This window comes from Puma concolor, chromosome A3, assembly GCF_028749965.1.
Source record: "Puma concolor isolate L17-30 chromosome A3, mPumCon1.1.hap2, whole genome shotgun sequence".
NCBI lineage: Eukaryota > Metazoa > Chordata > Mammalia > Carnivora > Felidae > Puma > Puma concolor.
The window spans coordinates 90,219,019-90,242,529 of NC_141669.1; the positions used below are offsets into that span (position 1 = coordinate 90,219,019).

Genomic DNA, 23,511 nt, shown 5'->3' on the forward strand with positions numbered 1-23,511 from the left:
ATCTCAAGGTATAATCCTTCTATCCCTACTTTCTTCAGAGTTTTTATCAAGAAAAGATGTTGTATTTTGTCAAATGCTGTCTCTGCATCTATTGAGACGATCATGTGGTTCTTGTTCTTTCTTTTATTGATGTGATAAATCACATTGTTTTGTGGATATTGAACCAGCCCTGCATCCCAGGTATAAATCCCACTTGGTTGTGGTGAATAATTTCTTTAATGTATTGGTGGATCCAGTTGGCTAATATCTTGTTGAGGATTTCTGCACCCATGTTCGTGAGGGAAATTGGTCTATAGTTCTCCTTTTTAGTGGGGTCTCTGTCTGGTTCTGGAATCAAGGTAATGCTGGCTTCATAGAAAGAGTTTGGAAGTTTTCCTTTCATTTCTATTTTTTGGAACAGCTTCAAGAGAATAGGTGTTAACTCTTCCTTAAATGTTTGGTAGAATTCCCCTGGAAAGCCATCTGGCCCTAGACTCTTGTTTGGGGGGAATGTTTTTATTACTAATTCAATTTCTTTACTGGTTTGGATCTGTTCAAATTTTTTATTTTTTCCTGTTTCAGTTTTGGTAGTTTATATGTTTCTAGGAATTTGTCCATTTCTTCCAGATTGCCCATTTTGTTGGCATATAATTGCTCATAATATTCTCTTATTGTTTTTATTCCTGCTGTGTTGGTTGTGATCTCTCTTCTTTCATTCTTGATTTTATTTATTCGGGTCCTTTCCTTTTTCTTTTTGATCAAACTGGCTAGGGGCTTATCAATTTTGTTAATTCTTTCAAAGAATCAGCTTCTGGTTTCATCGATCTGTTCTGCTGATTTTTTGGCTTCAATAGCATTGATTTCTGCTTTAATCTTTATTATTTCCTGTCTTCTTCTGGTTTGGGGCTTTAGTTGCTGTTCTTTTTCCAGCTCTTTAAGGTTTAAGGTTAGGTTGTGTATCTAAGAGCTTTCTTCCTTCTTTAGGAAGGCCTGGATTGCTATATACTTCCCCCTTATGACCACCTTTGCTGCATCCCAGAGGTTTTGGGCTGTGGTGTTATCATTTTTATTGGCTTCCATGTACTTTTTAATTTCCTCTTTAACTTCTTGGTTAGCCCATTCATTCTTTAGTAGGATGTTCTTTAGTCTCCAAGTATTTGCTATCTTTCCAAATTTTTTCTTGTGGTTGATTTTGAGTTCCACAGCATTGTGGTCTGAAAATATTCATGGTATGATCTTGATCTTTTTATACTTGTTGAGGGCTCATTTGTGTCCCAGTATGTGATCTATTCTGGAGAACGTTCCATGTGCACTGAAGAAGAATATACACTCTGCTGATTTAGGATGAAATGTTCTGAATATATCTGTCAGGTCCATCTGGTCTAGTGTGTCATTCAAAGTCATTGCTTCCTTGTTGATTTTCTATTTAGATGATCTGTCCATTGCTGTAAGTGAAGTGTTGAAGTCCCCTACTATCATGGTATTATTATCAATGAGTTTCTTTATGTTTGTGATTAATTGATTTTTATATTTGGGTGCTCCCACATTTGCAGCATACATGTTTACAATTGTTAGGTCTTCTGGGTGGATAGACCCCTTAATTATGATATAATTCCCTTCTTCATCTCTTGTTATAGTCTTTATTTTGAAGTCTAGATTGTCTGATACAAGTATGGCTACTCCGGCTTTCTTTTGTTGACCATTAGCTAGATGGTACTCCATCCCCTTACTTTCAATCTGAAGGTGTCTTTAGGTCTAAAGTGGGTCTCTTGTAAACAGCATACAGATGGATCTTGTTTTCTTATCCAGTCTGTTACCCTATGTCTTTTGATTGGAACATTTAGTCTATTGACATTTAGAGTGAGTACTGAAAGATACGAGTTTATTGCTATTGTGTTTCTTGTAGAGTTGGAGTTTCTGGTGGTGTTCTCTGGTCCTTTCTAATCTTTGTTGCTTCTGGTATTTTTTTTGTCTTTTCTCCCCTCAGAGAGTCCCCCTTAAAATTTCTTTCAGGGCTGGTTTAGTGATCACAAATTCCTTTAATTGTTGTTTGGGAAACTTTTAATCTTTCCTTCTATTTTGAATGACAGCCTTGATGGATAAAGAATTTTTAGCTGCATATTTTTCCAATTCAGCACATTGAATATATTCTGCCACTCCTTTCTGGCCTGCCCAAGTTTCTGTGGATAGGTCTGCTGCAAACCTGATCTGTCTTCCCTTGTAGGTTAAGGATTTTTTTCCCTTGATGCTTTCATGATCCTCTCCTTTCCTGAGTATTTTGTGAATTTGACTATGATATGCCTTGTTGATGGTCAGTTTTTGTTGAATCTGATGGGAGTCTTCTGTGCTTCCTGGGTTTTGATTTCTGTGTCTTTCCCCAGGTTAGCAAAGTTTTCCGCTATGATTTGCTCACATAACCCTTCTACCCCTTTTTCTCTCTCTTTATCTTCTGGGACCCCTATGATTCTGATCTTTTTCCTTTTTAATGAGTCACTGATTTCTCTAATTCTTAAATCGTGCTCATTGCCTTAGTCTCCCTCTTTTTTTCTGCTTCATCATTCTCCATAAGTTTGTCCTCTATATCATTGATTCGCTGTTCTGCCTCATCCATCCTTGCCACCGTGGCATTCGAGATTGCAGCTCAGTTATGACACTTTTTTAATTTCATCCTGACTAGTTTTTACTTCTTTTATCTCTTCAGGGAGGGATTCTAATCTATTTTTGACCCCAGCTAGTATTCTTACTATCGTGATTCTAAATTCTGGTTCAGACATCTTGCTTTTATCTGTGTTGATTAAGTCTCTGGCTGTTGTTTCTTTCTGCTCTTTCTTATGGGGTGAATTCCTGCTGAGTTCTGTGGCTCAGGTTGTGCAGACTGTTGTGTTAATCCTCCAATCAGTTTTCTAGGTGTGCAGGATGGTTTAGTGTTGATCTGGCTGTATTTCATGGATGTGAGATGCAAAAAGACTTCCATGCTGTTCCGTAATCTTGGCTCCTCCCTGTTTTGGTCTTATTTTAAAGAAGCCTCTAAATCTATCAGGCTACCTTCACTATTGTCAGAAACCTCACTACATTTCACCAGCCCCATATTGGATTTGATAGTCTTTGATGACAAACTTGATTTAAATAATATGTGGAATTTAAATGAATTTTAAACTGTTTTCAAAATTCTCATTATCTGTTTATACATAAGCACTTGAGTTGCTTAGGAGGAAAATAAATCTACCTGGTAAAGAGAAAAGACCTAACATTTGTTGAATAGCTGCTAACAGCAAGGTAATTTTCTGGTAATTCCCATATCTATCTAATTTCCATACCATCTGTGAAGATCAAGCACTAATACTCTGTTTTACAGATAAGAAAACTAAAGCTCAGAAAGGTAAAGTAATCTGCCCAAAGCAACATAGTTGGTAAGTAGAAAGTTGGAAATTGAACCAGGTCAGATTTTTGGGTTTTTTTAAAGATAAAAATGTACTACTCCTGCATATTTTCCACCATGTCATATTGGTTTTTCAACTTTGACAACCAAAAGCCAATTGTAAGTAAAGAAACCTGCACTATCTTTCAAAAAGTCATAAAGAAACTCTTAGAAAATCTGTAAGGGAATGATTTATTAGTTAGTGTTGTAAAACTAAGACAACCACTGTTTACTATCATGGATTTATTCATTAAATGAAAATGAAAAAATGGTTTTCTTGCTATTTTAATATAAAATTCTTGCTTTTTCTAATATAAAAGTAGCTTGCTGTGAATATTCAACACAACATATTACTATACTTAAAGTATCACTGTTGAAAACCAAAAAAGAAAAAAATTCTCAGAAATTCATTTTCATCAAGAAAATCACTGCAGTCCCTTCACTTGGGATTTCTTTGTGTTTCATATACAGTTCTAATAAACCTGCTGAACTTTCTCCATTTCTGCTGTAGACTAAATGCAAAAGTTATTTATTTCTTGAGAATTCCAAAGACACAAATTTTATAACACAAAAAATCACGCCAAACACTTAAGCAACTCTAAAATACTACAAAAATCTTCTTTTCAAAACTATAGGTCCCTCAAATCTATAGGCCCCTTCTATTCTCTAATGTTAAAGATGATTAATTTGGGGAATAAGAGTGGTTATGTTAATCTAAAATAACTTGGGGATTTAAGGAGCTTTATAAGCATGTCTGATCTAGCTTAAATAACTAAAGATCAGTTAATTAAGACTAGAGGAGAGTATAATGCCATTTACTGGGACCTCATGATAAGCACCTGAACAGTGTTGGGAGATTAGGATGCTAACTATGACTCAGCATAACTGTTCAAAATAAAATGTAAGTGGAAAACAAGCTGACGGTATGGCAGTGAAGAATAAAGGTCATCCTAACAGGTTCATAGAACTATTTTTTATTGATAGATATAATAGGGATGGATTTCATATGCCAACCAAATCACAGTGACTATTTTTTTTTTTAATTTTTTTCAACATTTATTTATTTTTGGGACAGAGAGAGACAGAGCATGAACGGGGGAGGGGCAGAGAGAGAGGGAGACACAGAATCGGAAACAGGCTCCAGGCTCTGAGCCATCAGCCCAGAGCCTGACGCGGGGCTCGAACTCACGGACCGCGAGATCGTGACCTGGCTGAAGTGGACGCTTAACCGACTGCGCCACCCAGGCGCCCCCACAGTGACTATTTTTACATACACCCCAAATTAAATGGAAAACATTGCCCAGAAAATAGAATATAACTTCTTGAAGCTGTAAAACCTTCCTAAGACATCAGGTTATACTGAATTATAGAAGCTTTATCAGATAATTCATTCACGAATGAGAAAACACCAAGAGAAGAAACATCTGCCATGCCTGACTCAAGAAATCCAGTAAGAAATTTCTTCTCTCTTAAGGATGACAGAGGACCCATGCAGGCAGAGGTCTTCCTTACACTGAGATCTAGTTCCCCATCTTTTCTTGCTTGTTCCCTATCCAATCTAAAATCTGGCATAGGGGCGCCTGGGTGGCGCAGTCGGTTAAGCGTCTGACTTCAGCCAGGTCACGATCTCGCGGTCCGGGAGTTCGAGCCCCGCGTCAGGCTCTGGGCTGATGGCTCAGAGCCTGGAGCCTGTTTCCGATTCTGTGTCTCCCTCTCTCTCTGCCCCTCCCCCGTTCATGCTCTGTCTCTCTCTGTTCCAAAAATAAATAAACGTTGAAAAAAAAATTTTTTTTTAAAAAAATAAAATAAAATAAAATCTGGCATAAATTGAAGAACCTCCTTTGCCAATTTTCCATTCTTCTTCTGATTTGTGAGCGGATGTTTCCCAGACTGAAGATATGCTCAAAAAAAAAAAAAAAAAAAGATGTTCTAAGCACTCTTTGATTCCGACTGCCCACCATCTATCTATACCTCCTTTTGGTATTGTTACCTGGATTACCTTTTGGAGAGCTACCTCTCCCCACTGGGGATATCGTATGATGGGACAATTAATTAGATTCATGCCCACTCTGGCCAAGACGAGGCAAGACGTCCTAAGGTAGGCCTTTGGACACTCTCTCCTGGGCTATAAATTGTCAAGCAGAGAATTAAAAGTCTGGAAATGGTTTCAATTCATTCACTCCACTTCCAGTATAGAATGAAACTGGTTTCTACCTGTTCTAAGCCTTCCCTTTAAATCTGTAAGTCTTGGCCAATGTAGTCTTCCAACTATTGCCCTTTTTCTTTTAGACGGAGTGGTTTTCATTTTCAAAGAGCTGTAAAGGAAGCAATTGGATTGTATTACACTGCTATACTTCTACAGCAAGAACTTGATCCTCAGCTTCAACACAGCTGACCTCTTCCTTCCTGAAACCCTCTACATTTGGCTGCCAAGACATGACACTGCTGGCTTTCCTGCCCAAGCCTTCTCAATCTCTTCTATCTGCTTCTCTGGCTGAAAAATATTAGAGTGACTCAAGTCTGTTTCCAAGGTACCTTGCTTTCCAGATATACTTCTCTCTCCAGGCAATCTCATCCACACCCATACATTCAATTAAACATCTAAATGCTGATAACTCTTAAGTTTATTCCTTTGGCCCAGCCCTCTCCTCTGAGCTCCAGAGAAGTACCCAAAGTGCCTATCAACATTGTTATTTGGATGTTTGAGGGGAAATTCATGTCAGCAGGTCCCAAACCAAGCTTTTGATCTCCATCATGGCCATCACTGCTGCTCCACAAAAAAAGCCAGTTCTTCCAGAGATAACTATCTCAATGAAAGCAACAACCATCTGCCTAGCCAATGAAACCATAATACTAGGAAACCAGAAGTCTTTTTTTTACCATCTTCTGACATCTCTTGCTTCTTTACCTCATTACACCCAAACAATCACTAAGTTCTTTCAATTTCATCTTCTAGATATCTTGCAAGCACATCTAGTTCTATTTTCATTGCTTTTACTCTCCCACTGGTCTCTCCAAAGTAGCTTTGCATATCCCTTTAATACCTTCTTTGCATTATAGCTAAAAGTGATATTTCAAATGCAAATATGATATAACTCCTTGAATGGTTTTGCCTTTCCCTTGGGACAAAGCCCAAATCCTTACCAGGTCCTCCCCAGTTTGACTCCTATATACCTCTTCTCTCAATCTTATACCCCCCAACTTGTCTGTTCTCCAGCTACAATGACCTTCCTACAGCCTTCAAAATGTTATTCTCTCTGCTTACACAGTCTTTTCATGTCTTTCTCTTATTTCCCCAAATTATTAGCTCAAAACAGTAACTGCCTCAAGAAAGTCTCTAATTTTCCACATTAAATCAGGATACCCCCCCAATATAACATCTCTCCCTTAGTGTGTATTTCACAACTGTGATTGTGGAATTAGTTATTGATTTTGGCCTCCCCTACAAGAATGTAAACTCCATGACAGCCATGTCTACAGGATCTTATTCAGTATTATATCCCCAGCACTTAGCCCAGAGCCTTGCAAAGAGTAAACACCTTTAGGGGCGCCTGGGTGGCGCAGTCGGTTAAGCGTCCGACTTCAGCCAGGTCACGATCTCGCGGTCCGTGAGTTCGAGCCCCGCATCAGGCTCTGGGCTGATGGCTCAGAGCCTGGAGCCTGCTTCCGATTCTGTGACTCCCTCTCTCTCTGCCCCTCCCCCGTTCATGCTCTGTCTCTCTCTGTCCCAAAAATAAATAAACGTTGAAAAAAAAAAAAAAAAAGAGTAAACACCTTTACAATATTTATGATTTTACATAATGTTAATCACTGTTGATTCCCAAATTATTATCTCAGCATTAACTTCTCTCTAAGCACTAGATTCATTTATGCAAGAACCTACTGAAACTCTTCACTGTAATATTTAATAAGCAATTTAAATTTAACATGTCCCAAACCTCTCAATTATCAACCATAACTCCTAAAATTGACCCTTTCCCCAGCCTTGCTCATATTAGTAAACATCACCACCATTCAGCCATTTCTCAGGTCAACCACAGTGACTAGAGTTATCCTTGATTCCTCTGTCCTCTACATCCCATATCTGAAACATCAATGAGTCCTATTAACTTTACCTTCAAATTAGATGTCGTAATGTGTTTCTGACCACCTCTACATTACCACCCTAATCCAAGCCTCTCTGGTCTCACCAGAACTACTACAGCAGTCATCCTGACTCTATTTTCCACACAGGGCCAGAGTACCCTCCTCCCACCTCTACCCCAGAAACTCTGTAAGGCAGGGTTCCTGTTTAATCCCACAGTGCATACATATCCATTGACTAGCACTGTGTGGGGCAGATGGGAGACAAAGAGTAAATATCTACTAAATGACTGAATGATAATTTTAACTTAAATGTAGATCCTTTGGCCCATCCCTGGAAATTCTGAACCTGTCTTTCTTAATCTTTCACAGATGCCTGATGACTGACCCACCAGACAACCTGAATCCCTCTTTTCAGAGTATTTCAATGCTGTCCCACTTGCTCTCACTCAGGATCCATGTCTTAGTAATGTACATTGAGACCTCTGAATTTTTTTCATGTTTATTTATGTACTTTGAGAGAGAGAGAGAGAGAGAGAGAGAGAGAGAATGTGTATGCAAGTGGGAGAGGGGCAAAGAAAGGGGGAGAGAAAGAATCCTAAGCAGGCTCCATGCTTAGCAAGGAGCCTGATGTGAGGCTTGATCTCACAACACTGAGATCATGATCTGAGCTGAAATCAAGAGTCAAATTTGATTGACTGAACCATCAACTTGGTGACTGAACCACCCAGGCGCCCCAATGAGACCTCTGAATTGACCCTTAGACTTTAAAGAATAAGAAGTAAAGTCTCATCTGGGAAACAGTGGCAAAGCCAGATCTTCAATAGAGAAAATAATTTTATCAGAACTGACCCATAACCAGAAGCACAGCATGCCTGAAATTGGTGAGAGGGGTTAAGTACATATAATTCTTAATTTATCATGCTACTAAAGCTAAAACAGTAATTAAATCCATGGATAGAAAAAAAATTGAAAATTTAACCTCATCTATTAAATCTTCCCAAAGGTCATATGCAATAGCAGCATTCATTTAACATTCTCCTCCTCCTTCCTTTGTGTTTACTCTAGTGCAAATAGGAACAGCCAGGGAAATGACAGAAATGCAAATAATGAAATGGAAAAGGAATCCTTAGTCCCATAACAGAGTTTTAAAGAGTGTTTGTCTTAAAGATCTCATGCTTTCCTCCATGCAAAACTGTTCTGGAATGCTACATCAAATCAAATTTGATTAGGTTAAGGATTAGAGTTTCATGTTTACATATCTTAATAAGAAAAAAAAAAAAAAGTGAGGAATGTGGCAGCATATAAAATTACCCAGCAAGTTTACTATAACATTGAATGCTATAATCACTGAGCAAGAAGGTCATCAGGCTCTAAAATTCTTATAACTATACTGAAATATTTTAAGAAACAAGTCTAATCTCTGACTTCCTGCAAGCATGTTTATTTTTCCTTTACAAGATAGTTCCCTAAGTTTAAGTCATTCCAAACTTTCATCAGGAGGAAAACCAAGTGATTTTTTTGTTTGTTTTACTATGATGCACATTCTAACTTTCTTTTAGAAGAAAGGATAAATATACTTTCATCGTTTTCAGAAAAATACAAACATAGAACCAAATAATGAGAGTTCTTTCCTTTAGTTATTCATTTCAGCATGTACTGAGATAGTGGGCTTTTGCCCCATGTTCTTTCTTAAACACTTCAGGTCAGATGAGGTCTTAGAGACCCTTCAAAAGCAAGAAGGCCTCAACTAATCTGAGAAGCACAATATTAATCATTAGGAAATGATTCTACTTCATGGTTTGCCTGATTTCTGAAAACCACATTCTCCAACATCCTGGATATATAACATAGTATAGTTCTAACTTCCTCTTTGGTTGGCTTCTCAGAGAAATCCCCCCCCTTACCTGAGCGGCTTATTCTCTGGACCCACATCTGTAAAGCCCATTTCCTCCAGTTTGCAACGCCTGTAAAGTTCATAATGCCTAGTATGGGTCTGTTCTCGCAGATCCTCCATGTTTGTACAAATTAGCATTTCTCGGAGCTTTACAAAGTCACAGTGGTTTTCATTTTCCACTAGTCCGAAAAACAAGAAAACAGCAACACCAATTTTTAATTCCTGGCACACAGTTAGCATTTGTTGAATGAATGAATGTATAAAAACACATTTGAAATAACAGTAAAATGATCAGTTACCTACAACTATTTTTATATAAATAACCAAGGAAGAAACTCTTGAATTATATACACTGAATTACAGGCATGTAAATTAACAGACTGGGAGATTGCTTTAAATTTAGTAGGCAATAGATAAACAGGAAACAAATACATTATGTTATGTTACCATATGCTCCAGTTATTTCACTAATATTTTGTTAGCAATTTACAAAACCATCCTCAGGACATTTCACAAAGTGCTTAAAAAGAGTCTGTAACATTATTTTACTAAAACTTCAAAGTACTCAAGATACCACCTATACATGCTATAATTATCAAATTCTTTTTATACAATGTCACATTTATGATGCTATGTTTGACATGATACAGAATTAATGAATAAATACACTGAGTCCTCCTTACATGGTCCTTCATCTGTTTACAGTGGCTCAAAGACTACAAATAAATGTGTTACTGAAATGAATAGTTTTAAGTATACTATTTGTATATTTTTTTACACATTAAAAATGTTAAGTTTTGTCAATATTTTTATTAATTACAAATTTGTCAATTTAAAAAAGAAGCAGCACTGGGAAATCAGTACTAGTAGAGGTAATCCATTCCTCATTAATTAGCACCACAAGTAAATGAACCAGATAGTACTAATTACTTATTCATTATAATGCTAGATAAATCCTAAAGTTTCTTAATTGCCTGACTAGTTTGTTTTAGAAATAGTAATACTTTGATGAGTGAAAATATATAAATGTACAAGATGGTTTACTGTGCCTAGAATTACCTAGTAATTAGTTTATGTATCATGTTCAAACACTAGTGTTTACCCTCAAATTCTGTTCAAAGGACCTGACCACTGCTTCTACCATCTGAATGTCTTGGCACACCAGACATGAAATGTGTGTGGGATCATGCAGAAAATAGAGAAGCTCTGCCAGCCTCTACAGAGTTGGCTAAAATAAAACACATTCCACACTCCTGATAAACAAATCATAACCCAAAATAAATAATACCTCAGAATATACTGAATGCTACTTTCAGACTGTTAGGTGACATACATATTCCTAGTCATCATTCATCTCATTTACCTTGTACAACACCCCAAGGGTATTGGCGAGCTTTGACCATCTTATTTCCAACTTTTACCTCATCCATACTTCCTACAACAGCAAATGGCAAATGTCCCTGGAAAGGAACCATGATATCAATCATATCTCACATTACTGTGATAAATGCCTAACTAAAACAAGTTTTATAAAAATAACAGATTAGAGAAAATTTACTAAATAATGAAGTTATTAAAATCAAATGACCTGCTATGCCTCCAATTTTAAAACTTGGCAGTGAATATGTGCCAATTGTTCTCTAAGAGTAAATTTTAGGCCCTATAAAGAAAATTATTTATTGAGCATCCCCCACATGCAAGGTATTATGTAATAGGAATACAAAAAAAATTCTAGTATTAGTATAATTTCCCTCAACATTATCTTGGTTCTAAAAAACAATGTTTAGGAAATTGCACAAGTACATATACTCACACACACACAAAATACATAACTAAAACATATGTCTATATTTAGTGTGTGCACAGATATATGATAATATGAAGCAATATTTAAGTCCAAAACTAATGGTAAATGCAATAAATGCTACATAAACTTAGAAAAGTGAAGGATTACTGTAAGCAAGAAGATACAACCTAAACCAGAGATGGATCAAGGAGAGTAAGAACTAACTTTGGCAAGGGGAAGATTTTGAACAAAGACATAAATAGTTAGATTTAGGAAACAGTGAATAGACTGGTCTGTCTGAAACTGAGGAATACTATAGGGGAAAAGTCTAATATAAAATGTATTAAGTGTTTTGTTTAATATTTAATAACTGACAGTGTCTTAATTGGGCCTTTCTGGAAAATTATTCCAAGTGGGCACAAAAAATAAAATTGGATCGGAAGACAATATAACACATAGGTATTGAGATCACTTCATTTACATAGTCAGCTTTTTATATATTTAAAGTATCTGAATGAAAAAATCAGAAAAGGAAAAGGAGAAATAGCCTGCAGGGTTACTGAATGTCAATGTGTTAGGCAGTGAACAAGGACTGTCTCCTCACAACAACACATACAATAGGTATTAACCCAATTTTGTAGGTAAGTTAATAGTCTCAGGGAGGTTAATAACTCCCAGAAGAACATATGGTTAAGTCTATATAACTCCAAAACCCATGACCCTTCAAAATATAACCAGATATTTAAGAAATTTAGTAGCTTGGAGAAAGTAACACAAAGAAATTAGCCATATTTGGTTATATTAAATTAAAAGTTATATGAATGTTTAATATGTACATGTAACACCATAAGGGAGAATGAGCTTAAATACCAGATTAGAAACATATCGTTAAAGGTTTTAAGATTCTAAAGCATTCCAAGGGAGAGTATAAAGACTTCACATGTTTTTAAAGACAGGATAGAAAGGCATCTTCCTAAGGCAATTAGGAAGTATAGTGCCACAAAAGGAGAACCCCAGCCTCACCAAAGTATCATTCTATTTAGGTAAAAGTAGAGGAAAGAAAATATGCTCAAAAATATATTCTCTTTATATTTTTCCCAACTCTAGAAAATAAAACATTTTTCTATACTGAACATTTGAAAATTCACCTTGTGTGAAGTCTTTTGAGAAGACGCAAGTGGAAGTGTGTTAGTAGGAATGTCATTTATACATTACTCTTTTCACATGTAAAACAGAATTAACATTCAACTAGGAGCTTACATTCATTGAAGCATTGATTTTAGCAATAGTTTCATCATCTGTTGGGAATTGGTATATCTGGACACCATTGCTAACCAATTCACTCATGAGCTTGATCTTAAACTTCTGTAATTCAGCTTTAGAAATTGCATCTGCTTTGGCAATCACTGGTATAATGTTCACCTACCAACAATAAAGAAAAAACAAAATCTCACAATTGAGGATTTATTTTTTTAATTCTATGTTTTTTGCATTCAAAACCACTCAGTCTCGACAAACTTTTAACCTAAATCAGATGAACAAACTATAGTCCAGCTCATTGCCTGTTGATATAAATAAAGATTTACTGGAACACAGCCAGGCTCACTCATTTACATATTATCCATGACCACTTTCATGCTACAATAGCAGAAATGAGCAATTAACTCAGAGACCATATGGCCTGTAAAGCCTAAAATATTATTTACTACTTGGCCCTTCACAGAAAAAGCTTGCCAACTCCTAACCTAGAAAATCTCTGGCTGTCATTGTCACCATATTCCCCTATACAATCATTCCTACAGATGCTGGCCTTAATAGTAACTCCTTTTAAAATGCAGAGTTCTTATAAGATTAATCTTACACCTGAATTTATGGTTATAAATTTTACGTTTTCTTTTCTTTTTCAACGTCTCTTATAATTCTATCACATACAAAATGTAAGCAGGAAGCTGAGATCATCTGCTTAATTCACTAAGAATTTTTTATTTCTTAATAATCTAAGCACTAAATAATAAGAGTAATTGATCCCTTGGCAAAACTATGAAGCAGGTGAGTTTCTCCTTCTGCCCCTCATTTCAGCAGGTCCTCTCCCCAATCAATACATCCTATCTGAACCCTGTTGTTAGAGACTCCTACCTATGTTGAAGGAAGGAAATTTATGAATATTAACTGAAAGTGTTCATGACTCAAAGGAATAACACTCTTAGCATTAAAGCCCTATCACTGGCCAAAGAGGAAGAAATCTGGGGTTGTGAAGACTGACTAACTTTACAACATTAGTCCCACAAAAGACTAATGTCTCCACAAATCTAAGGGTTTGTAGGGTTTTTGTTTTTTGGTTATTTAGTTGGTTTTAGAGAAAAACTTCAGGCTAACTAATCACATGTATCAAGAGAGTGAGATATCAATGTAATTTTCAGAATGAAAAGTAAAAATCATGATTCGTACTCTATTCGTAAATTTCTTGCTCTTCTCCAATTTCACAGTGACTTACTATGTATATTCAGATTTATTAGTCTTAATATGCTCCACAGAAGATAAAGATTTTTTCATCTACCCATGAAAACTTTCCAGCAATTATGGGCAAACAGCTTTCATGCTAAATTAATCAAAGTACATAAAAATTTGATCCAAGTTCTTGGTTTCAATATTGTATACTTAGATTGTCAATAAATTATGCCAAGTTAATAACTTATAATTGCTTCCACAGTAAATAGCAGAAGCATGCTCTAATGTAAGTGCCTAACGTTAAGCTTTTGATTGCCAAGATACTCATTTCAAAGACATCCATGTTGAATAAACATATTGCCAGGTGTATGACACAGCTACTAGCAAAACTGAATAAAGCACAAAGCCACCCCCACCCATGAAGCTCCCCTTTTAGAAAACCTGGGTGACTTACCCAGGTAACTGACCACTTGAGTGAGCCCACTTCTCCCTCCCCGTGCCCTAATTCCACTCTTATCCTTTAAATTTGCCAGGAGTGAACCCGCAAAACCCTAGACACCCGGCCCTAAACCCTAATAAAAGCAGAGCCCAGGTTCACTGTCAACTTTATTGTGTGGCCCTCCTACATGTTGTGTACCCTCCAGGACCTGTGAGTAATAGATCTTGTTCTTCAAAGTTCCCTGATGGTATCTGGCTGAAGTGCATCCTGAAATCATAGTAAAAGAGCTATAAGGGCCGGCTCAGCCATGACACTGGTCCTGGGAAGGATATCTGTGGGGCATGCTGAGTAATATAGTTGGGGGAGTACCTCAGACATTCCTAGCCAAGAATATCACTCTAATTAGACTGGGAGGGTATATCACAGACTGAATGCTACACATCCATTTATTTGTATGTCGCTGGGAGGGAAAGAGATTTTACACTGTTTGCATAAGATAACTTTCCATGTCAAGCTTAGGAATAAAAGACAAGATATCAGTTTAATTAACCCTCACATCTGTCCCTTGAGGTAGGTATTTTTCTCCTTAAATTTTTATTTTAGAGGTGAGGAAACTGAGACTCAGGGGGCTAAAGAAACTTGCCAAAAACCACAAAGCTATTAAGGGACAGACCCAGTATTTAAAACCGGCCTCTACTGACACCAAATTCTATAATGTTTATACAGATTACATCATGTTGCTTCTGTCTAGCTAAGACAAACTAGCACATGCTTGACTTTATGAGTTTCCATATAATCAGACTCAACTATTAAAATACTGGGTAAATGGTTACAACATCTAATCAGATGAAGAGACTATCATGTAAGCTTCATCAAATTTTTGCTAAATCCAGGGGACTGTGCAACTAGTCAAAAATCAATCAATCTATGTACCATGACCTCACTGGCAGCTTTATGCTTTCCACACGGATTTCTACATAGAGAGTAGTACTGGACAGAATGCCCTTTTCCCTGAATCCTATTTCATAAAATCATTAGGCAGGATAATGAAAACTGCATTTCTCACACCATCAAAGGTTATGGGAAAACTCTGTGGAGTTTTTTTTAGAATAAGATAGTAGTCTTCAACCATCTTCTACGCAGATTAAAAAAAATGAATTAAAAAAAAACCCCAAAGTGAGTTAATTTGTGGATATTATTTTTATAGCTCCCTGAATTTATATGCCACTTCTTTGCTCAGATGTTCAAAACTAGCTTTTCTTGGTATGGTTCAAATTAAAACATAATTACTATAACACATGATGAAACATTAGATCTCAACCTTTGTCAATGAACTTCTTCTCAGTAGCATCATTAAGTAAAATCAGTGTCAAATTCTGGCATGCAATTTAATCACTAAAAAAAGGACTAAAGTTTTATGTTAACATATTTTTCTTTGCAGTTCATCTTCCAAATTGAATTTCCCTGGAAAATAACCTAAGATTGAAATTTATCAAATGTTTTTAAAATGCACAGAATAAAAGTTAACATATACATACATATCATAAAGATATTATAATAGTTCAAAATAAATATTAAAGCATAAGCGGATTCCTTTTCTAAGCCCACCTTGCTGTCAAGGGTCTTCATTGTTAAGAGATCCAGTGTCTTCAGAGAGTGGCCTGTAGGTGAGATGAAGTAGAGGCACACATGGATGCGAGAATCGTGGTAATTAAAGAGAGAACGCTTGATCTTTAGCTCTTCTTGGAGATAGGCCTCAAACTGAGCATCTATGTAGTCAACTACTGGTTGGTAGCTGAAAAAATTAACATTTAAATATTTAATACAGCATATTCATGCTACCGTAATAAGATATTTATGTAATTCTCAAGTGTAAGATGTGCATTTTCACCATTAATAAACAGCTACTATCTATGCTAACCAGAGAACTTTAGTAATAAAACAAATTGTGCAGAACATGCATATACAAAGGTAGTACTTTAAAACCATCAGTATACCCTGTGCTTTACAGAAATAGAATGAATATACAGACTCACTCTCACCTTCATTTGCACACTGCACGTCTGACAAGGATTCCCACACTTGCCAGACTGCTGAATGAGTACAGGCATCTAACTATAACCAAACTGGACATGACACATTATTTGACTGATAAAAGGTATGAGTACTAATACCTTAAAAGATATTTAAGTCAAATTCTATGATTTCTTCCTTCTTAAATAAGACCCATAAGGCATGAAGAATAGCAACATAAGGAGGAAATGCATATATAAAATGAACGTAACCAGTAATGCAGGCATAATTTTATTTTTAATTCTAAAAGCGCATCATACTCTATGCTGAGTCCTTGCCCAAATAAATTCTCCTCTAGCTATTTCATTCTATGCATCCTTCAAGATGCAAATCATATTACGTTGCATGTGCACCAGCATTCACATTAGTTTGTGACTGTTCCACTTCATTCTGATATGCTAAATCACTGTCTATTCAACTCAACTTTCTACTCTTAACCATTCTAGTTAAGTAAATCTGGGTTTCCAAGTGAAAATAACAGCAAATAGTTCCTCTGTCAAATTCTCTGGACACCTTATTAATTATCTTTGTAGCGCAAATGGAGTGGTACTTCATACAGCTGAGATACTCAATACATGTGCCCAGAACTGAATTCTTCCATGAAGTTGCCTGACGTTTTTAGTCCTTTAGGATCATCACCTCTTTTAATCTCATAGAATACCTTGTTCTTCCCACACAGATGGTAAACAATGTGAGGACAGAGACAGTATCTTCTATGTTCTCCACAACACTTAGTACAATACTTTGAACATTATCAGAGAGACTATTAGAAACACCAGTATTAACTATCAGGAACACTACACTTGGAAAACTTGTCTAAATGTGACTCAACATGATTTCCTCCCGCAAATAATAAAATACTAAAAATTAATTTGTTAAATACATATTTAACATAAAAAAATCCAAAGCTTTTATTAATGACTTGAAGGTGATGAGTAATATGACCTATTTTATGCCCTAATAGCCATAAATGGTCCTCTACCTGACTGTGTTGCATTATGCTTGTCAAAATGTAAACCAAAACATTTTCTGCTAAATAGTCTACCATTAGGTGTTCTTCCATAGTAATTTGCTTTAGGTTTCCATTTCCAATACACTGCATACTCATTCTTCCAGTGAAACAAAAGACAATGGCTTAAAATACAAAAATAACCTCCTTAAAAACTTCCAAGTACTCATAAAATGGTAAGGAATTAACCAGGTCAAAATTGAAGAGAGTGGAACCTGAGAGAGGTGAGCAGAGGACTTAGAGGAGAGGTAGTAAATGGGCCAAGTCCAGACGATGCTTGTATATTATAAGTTTCACTGAAACACAGCCCTGTTCACTGGTATATGTAATGCCTATGGCTGCTTTTGTGTTACAGTGGCTGAGTTGAGTAGTTTGGACAGAGACCATATGTCCCGCAAAGTCTGGAATATTGACTATCTGGCACTTTGCAGAAAAATTTTACTAACCCCTGCACTAAAAGCATCAGTGCTAGTTTTGTCCTGAGGTCACTTGTCAATCTAGTTCTTGAGCTTTAGTTCTGAAGGACTCACAGGACAAGAAAGAAGAAATCAAAGCCCAGGACCCACACAAAGTGGCAATCTATTAAGAGACTGCCTCCCCACATTGAGCTGAGATCCTGAGAGCCTACACCCTCAGGGTTAAGAATGAACTAGAAGTTAACCTACAATTCCTCCCCTCCCCCCAAGTTGTTGCAGGGAAGGTTGCCCTGGCAGTAAATGAAGTAGGGAAAATAAAAGGAAAGAAGAAAAAAAGTCTTTGAGAACTTGAGGCCACAGGGTCTGCCCTCACATATATCCACAGCCCAGGTTCACAGCCTCTTTGATGCTGAAAACTTCTAGCCATGAAACGGATTTAAGGATCCTCAGAGTATTAATGCCACAGGGGCATAACATAAGCAAATCTAAATCTGTTCAAAGGAAGGCATCTTCATCTTACACCTCAAAGTATCTCTGCAAATAATTTTTCAAAGACCATGATACCTACAATAAAAAATAACCAAGCATATGAGAAAAAAAAACACAATGAATAAGACCCAAAGTAAAAAAACAAACATCGGTAAAATAATTTATAATCTTAAGTATGCAAAATGGTATTTAAGATTTCAAGGCTAATTTACCAATGAAAACTCAGTTACTAAAATTCACCTTGCTACAGATTAAACAAGAGAAAGTAAATTCTTTTCTACATAATGAATAAATAAAATATCTGATAATATTTATTCATGAGGAAAAAAAGCCCTTACCAGTAATACAATGGAACTTCCTTACTACAACTAAAATGTTTAAAAAAGCAGGCAAGCATAATACGTGGTAAAAATCAAGCTTTCTCTTTGCATCAGGACAAGGCGAAGATACCCACTAATACTACTGGCTATCCAATATAATACTGTACACCCTACCCAGTGCAGTCAGGTTTTAAAAATGGAAGAAAGAAAAATAAAAACTCTCTGCAGCCATGATGAAGTAACTGGGACTGGATTTACTCTCCCACCCTAAACAATTAGAAACTTGGATAAAACACAGGAAAAAGGCTCTCAAGACATGGGACAACACATCGTATAAAACTGTGTTCATTGAGAAGGGAAATAAATGAGAAAAACTTTACAATTCCCTCAGCTTACTCCCTGGATATAAGTTTCCAGGGCACAGCACAAGAGAGCCAGAGCCTGGTGGACTCACCAAGTTGAGGAGACAGAAACAGGAGTTCAGGGAGGCCAAGGCAAATAAAATTTGTAAGCAAGAACACTAAATAGAAGACAGCTGCACCAACAAAAGTGCTAATGATCTGGACAGCAGTTCCCTCCAGTCTTTGGTGAAGCACTAATCTGCATATATGTCTGAGGAAAGAACCCAAGACTATAGATATATCCTATATTATAGTCCTGGTGGTGGTTATGAAACCATGTATGTGTAAAAATGAACTGAATTGTACACTTAAAAAAATCAGTGCATTTTATTTATGCTATATAAATTATACATCAATAAAATTTATTTTAAAAGGAACAAAAAAAACTGAAAAAAAAGATATATAAATGTCATTTGGAGATTACACATTACATACATAGAAAATCTACACAAATTTAGAGATGAATTGTTGGAATTAATCAGAGAATTTACAAATGTCCCTATATGCAAAATCAATTATATTTCTATACACCAAATAGAAAGTGAAGTATTTCTAAAAGATATCATCTATGAAAGCATCAAAATGCCAAATATCTAAGAATAAATTTGAATAAAGCTGTATAAGATGTCTACATAGAAAATTATAAAAAAATTATGAAGATTTAAAGCAACATGTCACAGGCCTTTGACTCTACCACTAATCTTCTTCCTCTAGAAAACCCACATAAATGTGCTGATAGGCTAACATAAGTCACATAAAGGGAGCCAATTATGCAAAGTATTTCTCCTCTCAAGCAAACTTTAGGAAACTAAAAAATTACCTCTAATAATGAAAATACATGCATTTCGAAAAGGAAAGAGAACAAAAAGTTATTGCTTTACTCCAATCTATTTCCCTATTTCATACTTTAAATTTCATATAGATTCTATAATCATTCTTCATAGTATCATAGGAGAAATAATGCTATCCTATAAAATATAAGTAATAATTTATTTATATCAGACCTTTCCTGCAATGCTTAATAATGTACCTGGCTGATTTGGTTAGAATTTCACACACAAAAAATTCAAGCACCATGGATTGGGCCATTATATATCTGCCACTGTATGTCTTGTTATTTTACCCTCAACAAAATAATTTCCTGCCTGAAAATTATTACAAATCACTTATTATATACCAAATTGGCATATGAATAATTAAAATAATTTTTGCTGAAATACACATTTCAATAATGTGATTCAAATTATTCTAAAAAAATTAAACTGGATAGAAAATGTCAATTTGTTAAGAACAAAATATAGCTGAATTATTAAAAAAATTAAAGTCTGGGAGGAAGGGTTTGAATTTCCATAGTAGAAAACCAAATCATGGCACAAGACAAATGTCTTTTTTTTTAAATGCTTTTACTAATTTTTAAGAGAGAAAGATAGAGCGTGAGTGGGGGAATGGCACAGAGAGAGGGAGACACAGAATCTGAAGCAAGCTCCAGGCACTCAGCTGTCAGCACAGAGCCTGACACAGGGCTTTAACTTGCAAACTGTGAGATTATGACCTGAGCCGAAGTCAGATGCTTAATGCACGCACCTCAGACAATTGTCTTAAAACAAGAAAAAACTTATTTCATTACAATAAGAAAACACATACCTTTCTTCTTTGTTTATTTGGTCACCAAATCCTACTGTATTCACAATGGTCAATTTCAATCGAACATTACTTTCATGGAGTTCATATGTCTGAGCTTTAAGTCTAACATGTGGGTAAAAATGTGAGGATTCATGGTCTTCAAAATTAGTATTAAACAGTGTGTCAATCAATGTTGATTTTCCAATGCCAGTTTCCCCTGAAAGAAACAAAGGTGTATCTTCACAGGTGCATTAAGACAAATGAGAAAAAAATAGAACTCCCAGAGTGGTTTCAAGGGATCCCAAATATTTCAAACATTTCAAAGGCTGAGTTGTCTGTGAAAGACATACATGTAAAGGCTGGTCCACTGAGTCATTAGCAGAACATAAAAGTAAGTATGTATGCTAAGTTACTCAGAACTCTGAAGAAAGCACTGAAATATTTAAAGAACAAAAAAAATTTAAAGCAGAAAAGCTAAGAAAAAACTAATAGAATTTAAATAACTGAAAAAATCTGCGATCATGATATCAAATTAATGACATGAGCATCATACACTTTGCAAGAATGAAGAGAACACAAGGAATATAAAGGAATAATATAGAAGAAGAGTTTGGCCCTTACCCACACAGAGAATATTAAAACAGAAGCCTTGCTGAATGGATCTATTGACCAGCTGATCAGGCAAACTCTCAAAACCAACATGGCCAGACATAGTTAAAGAACGAATATTTTCTCTTTTTTGCTGAAAGAAAACAAAGACAATGGCAATAATTTAAAAAAAAAACTTTTACTAAAATAGGATATAAACACATTTCAAATGATAAATATAATTTATCAAAGAAACTAAAGATTTTATGATCATTATACCTTCACCAAGATATAAATGTGTTAAGCAAATTTGTGAGAAATCTGTGTCCAGACCCTCAAAACACATCTGCATTTCTTATTTTCTTCATACAATGAGAGTCCAGCATTGTTTATCACAAATATTTGATTTCCAAAAAATAGGAAAATAATCATATAAACTATGGCATATTCATTCATAAAATGGAATGTTTAAAGTGATTAAATACGTTTATGATAAATATTTAGTAACTTAAATTTTAATTTAAATGTCACGTGAAAAAAGTACAATACAAAATTATACAGTTTTAGCTCCCAGCAATGGGACAGCAAACTTATGTCACACTAATGTTCCTACTAATTAACAATTATAATCAATTCTTCCAAGTTGCTGAAGTGCAACCAAAGGCCAATAGACACTAGAGGGAATGAGACTCTTGGGAACAGGAGACCATGTAGGGTGAGATGTACATTTTCTAGGTCTTTCCGAGGGCACAACCTAGTCACTGCTACACAAAGAAGATAGACCTCAAGATGGAAGTAGTAGTCTTACTGGGTTGAGTAGTCAGTTGGAAACAAGAGCAGGTAGATCAGCTGAAAATTGAAGAAGAAAATTCCAGAAAGGAAGAAGATTTTGGACTAAAATCCAGAAATACACTCCTCTTAAAACTCTGGCTGACTGGGGCGCCTGGGTGGCGCAGTCGGTTAAGCGTCCGACTTCAGCCAGGTCACGATCTCGCGGTCCGTGAGTTCGAGCCCCGCGTCAGGCTCTGGGCTGATGGCTCAGAGCCTGGAGCCTGTTTCCGATGCTGTGTCTCCCTCTCTCTCTGCCCCTCCCCCGTTCATGCTCTGTTTCTCTCTGTCCCAAAAATAAATAAAAAACGTTGAAAAAAAAATTAAAAAAAAAAAAAAAAACTCTGGCTGACTGCTGAACTTGAGTATAAGGGGAGCACAAAGAGCCTAAAGTGGGGAGGGGGATGGAAATTGGAAGGAGCTATATAGAAATGCCACCCTGGGGAGCATAAATTTTAAGTCTATAAGTTAAAGGGGCTCAGTAAACACTTCAGGCTTTCTATTGAAAAACTATATGGACTACACTTTAGGAGTAAGGATCACATCCCAGAAATCAGAAATGTTCCCTAATACACAGCTGAAATAGACCTGCCCTAAAAAAGCCTATAACCAAGGTTCAACATGAACAATGCAACAACCTAGCAATTTACTGCTTGCTAGAACAAAGGTCAACACTCTTCAGAAGAAGAAAACAAAATCCAACACCTCCACAATGTACTATCCACAGTATCTACCATATAATAAAAAATTACTAGAAGAAGTAGAAAAATGTGATTCACAGTCAAGGGGGAAAAAGGCACAGAAAGAGATCCACAAATGAACCAGATGTTGAATCAGCTGATAAGAACTTTAAAATAACTATGATAAATATGCTGAAGAAGAAAACTATACTCTTTTTCTACAGGAAAAAGAGATGGATATAATGGCTGACATGACAGAATTACAAGAGAGATATAGAAGCTCTCAACAACAAAAGTCAGCAAATGGAATTCCTGGAAGGAAATTACAACGTCTGAATAAAAAACTTATTGAACCATATTAACAGCAGATCAAACAATGGAAGGAAAGATTTCTTCAATAGTTATCATCCAAGCTAAATACCTTTATTTCTCCAAGCTAAAAGTCTCTCATAGAAAAGATAAAACTGCAATAGAGCTCCAAAAACTGTGGAATGATATCAAATGGTCTAACATACCTGTAACTGGAGTATCATATAGAAAAGATGGGGAGAGACTGGAGGAGGATGGAAAGAAATATATAAGTAACAGTGACTGAAATTTTTCCAATATTCTAAACATGAACTCAGAGATCCAAGAATTTCAGCAAACCAGAAACAGGAAAAATCCAGAGGAACCCACAACTAGCCATATCAGAACAAAATGTTTCAACAAGAGGATAAAGAAAAATTTTATGAACAACCAGATGTGGGGAGACATATTACACACAAATAATACATAAAATGACTACAGTTTTCTCACAAAAAAAACAATGCAAAGCATAAGACCACAGAAAATAATCAATAAAATGACAAAAGAAAAAAATGACATGTAAATGTGTGTAAAATAACTTTTTGTTTTAATTTCTTGAAAATATTATCATTTAAAGCAACAACAATATATTGCAGAATTTGGAATCATGGGAGAAATAGAATGTATGATAATGACAACACAACAGAGGGAATGGACAGTTATGGTTGTAAGGTTTCTGTATTATA

At 35.9% G+C, this 23,511-nt stretch overlaps 1 protein-coding gene across 7 annotated transcripts in view; it reads right to left on the reverse strand.

The window, feature by feature from the left end:
• Positions 1 to 23,511, reverse strand: part of SEPTIN10 (septin 10) — a 67,626-nt gene that overhangs the window by 12,859 nt on the left and 31,256 nt on the right. For all 7 annotated transcript variants that reach the window (XM_086701498.1, XM_086701501.1, XM_086701500.1 and 4 more), the window contains 6 exons: positions 21,003 to 21,123; positions 20,403 to 20,598; positions 15,659 to 15,845; positions 12,424 to 12,585; positions 10,741 to 10,837; positions 9,388 to 9,556 (listed from right to left, as the gene is read on the reverse strand). In XM_086701498.1, the coding sequence (XP_086557624.1) occupies positions 9,388 to 9,556; positions 10,741 to 10,837; positions 12,424 to 12,585; positions 15,659 to 15,845; positions 20,403 to 20,598; positions 21,003 to 21,123 (932 nt within the window). The remainder of the gene's footprint in view (positions 1 to 9,387; positions 9,557 to 10,740; positions 10,838 to 12,423; positions 12,586 to 15,658; positions 15,846 to 20,402; positions 20,599 to 21,002; positions 21,124 to 23,511) is intronic.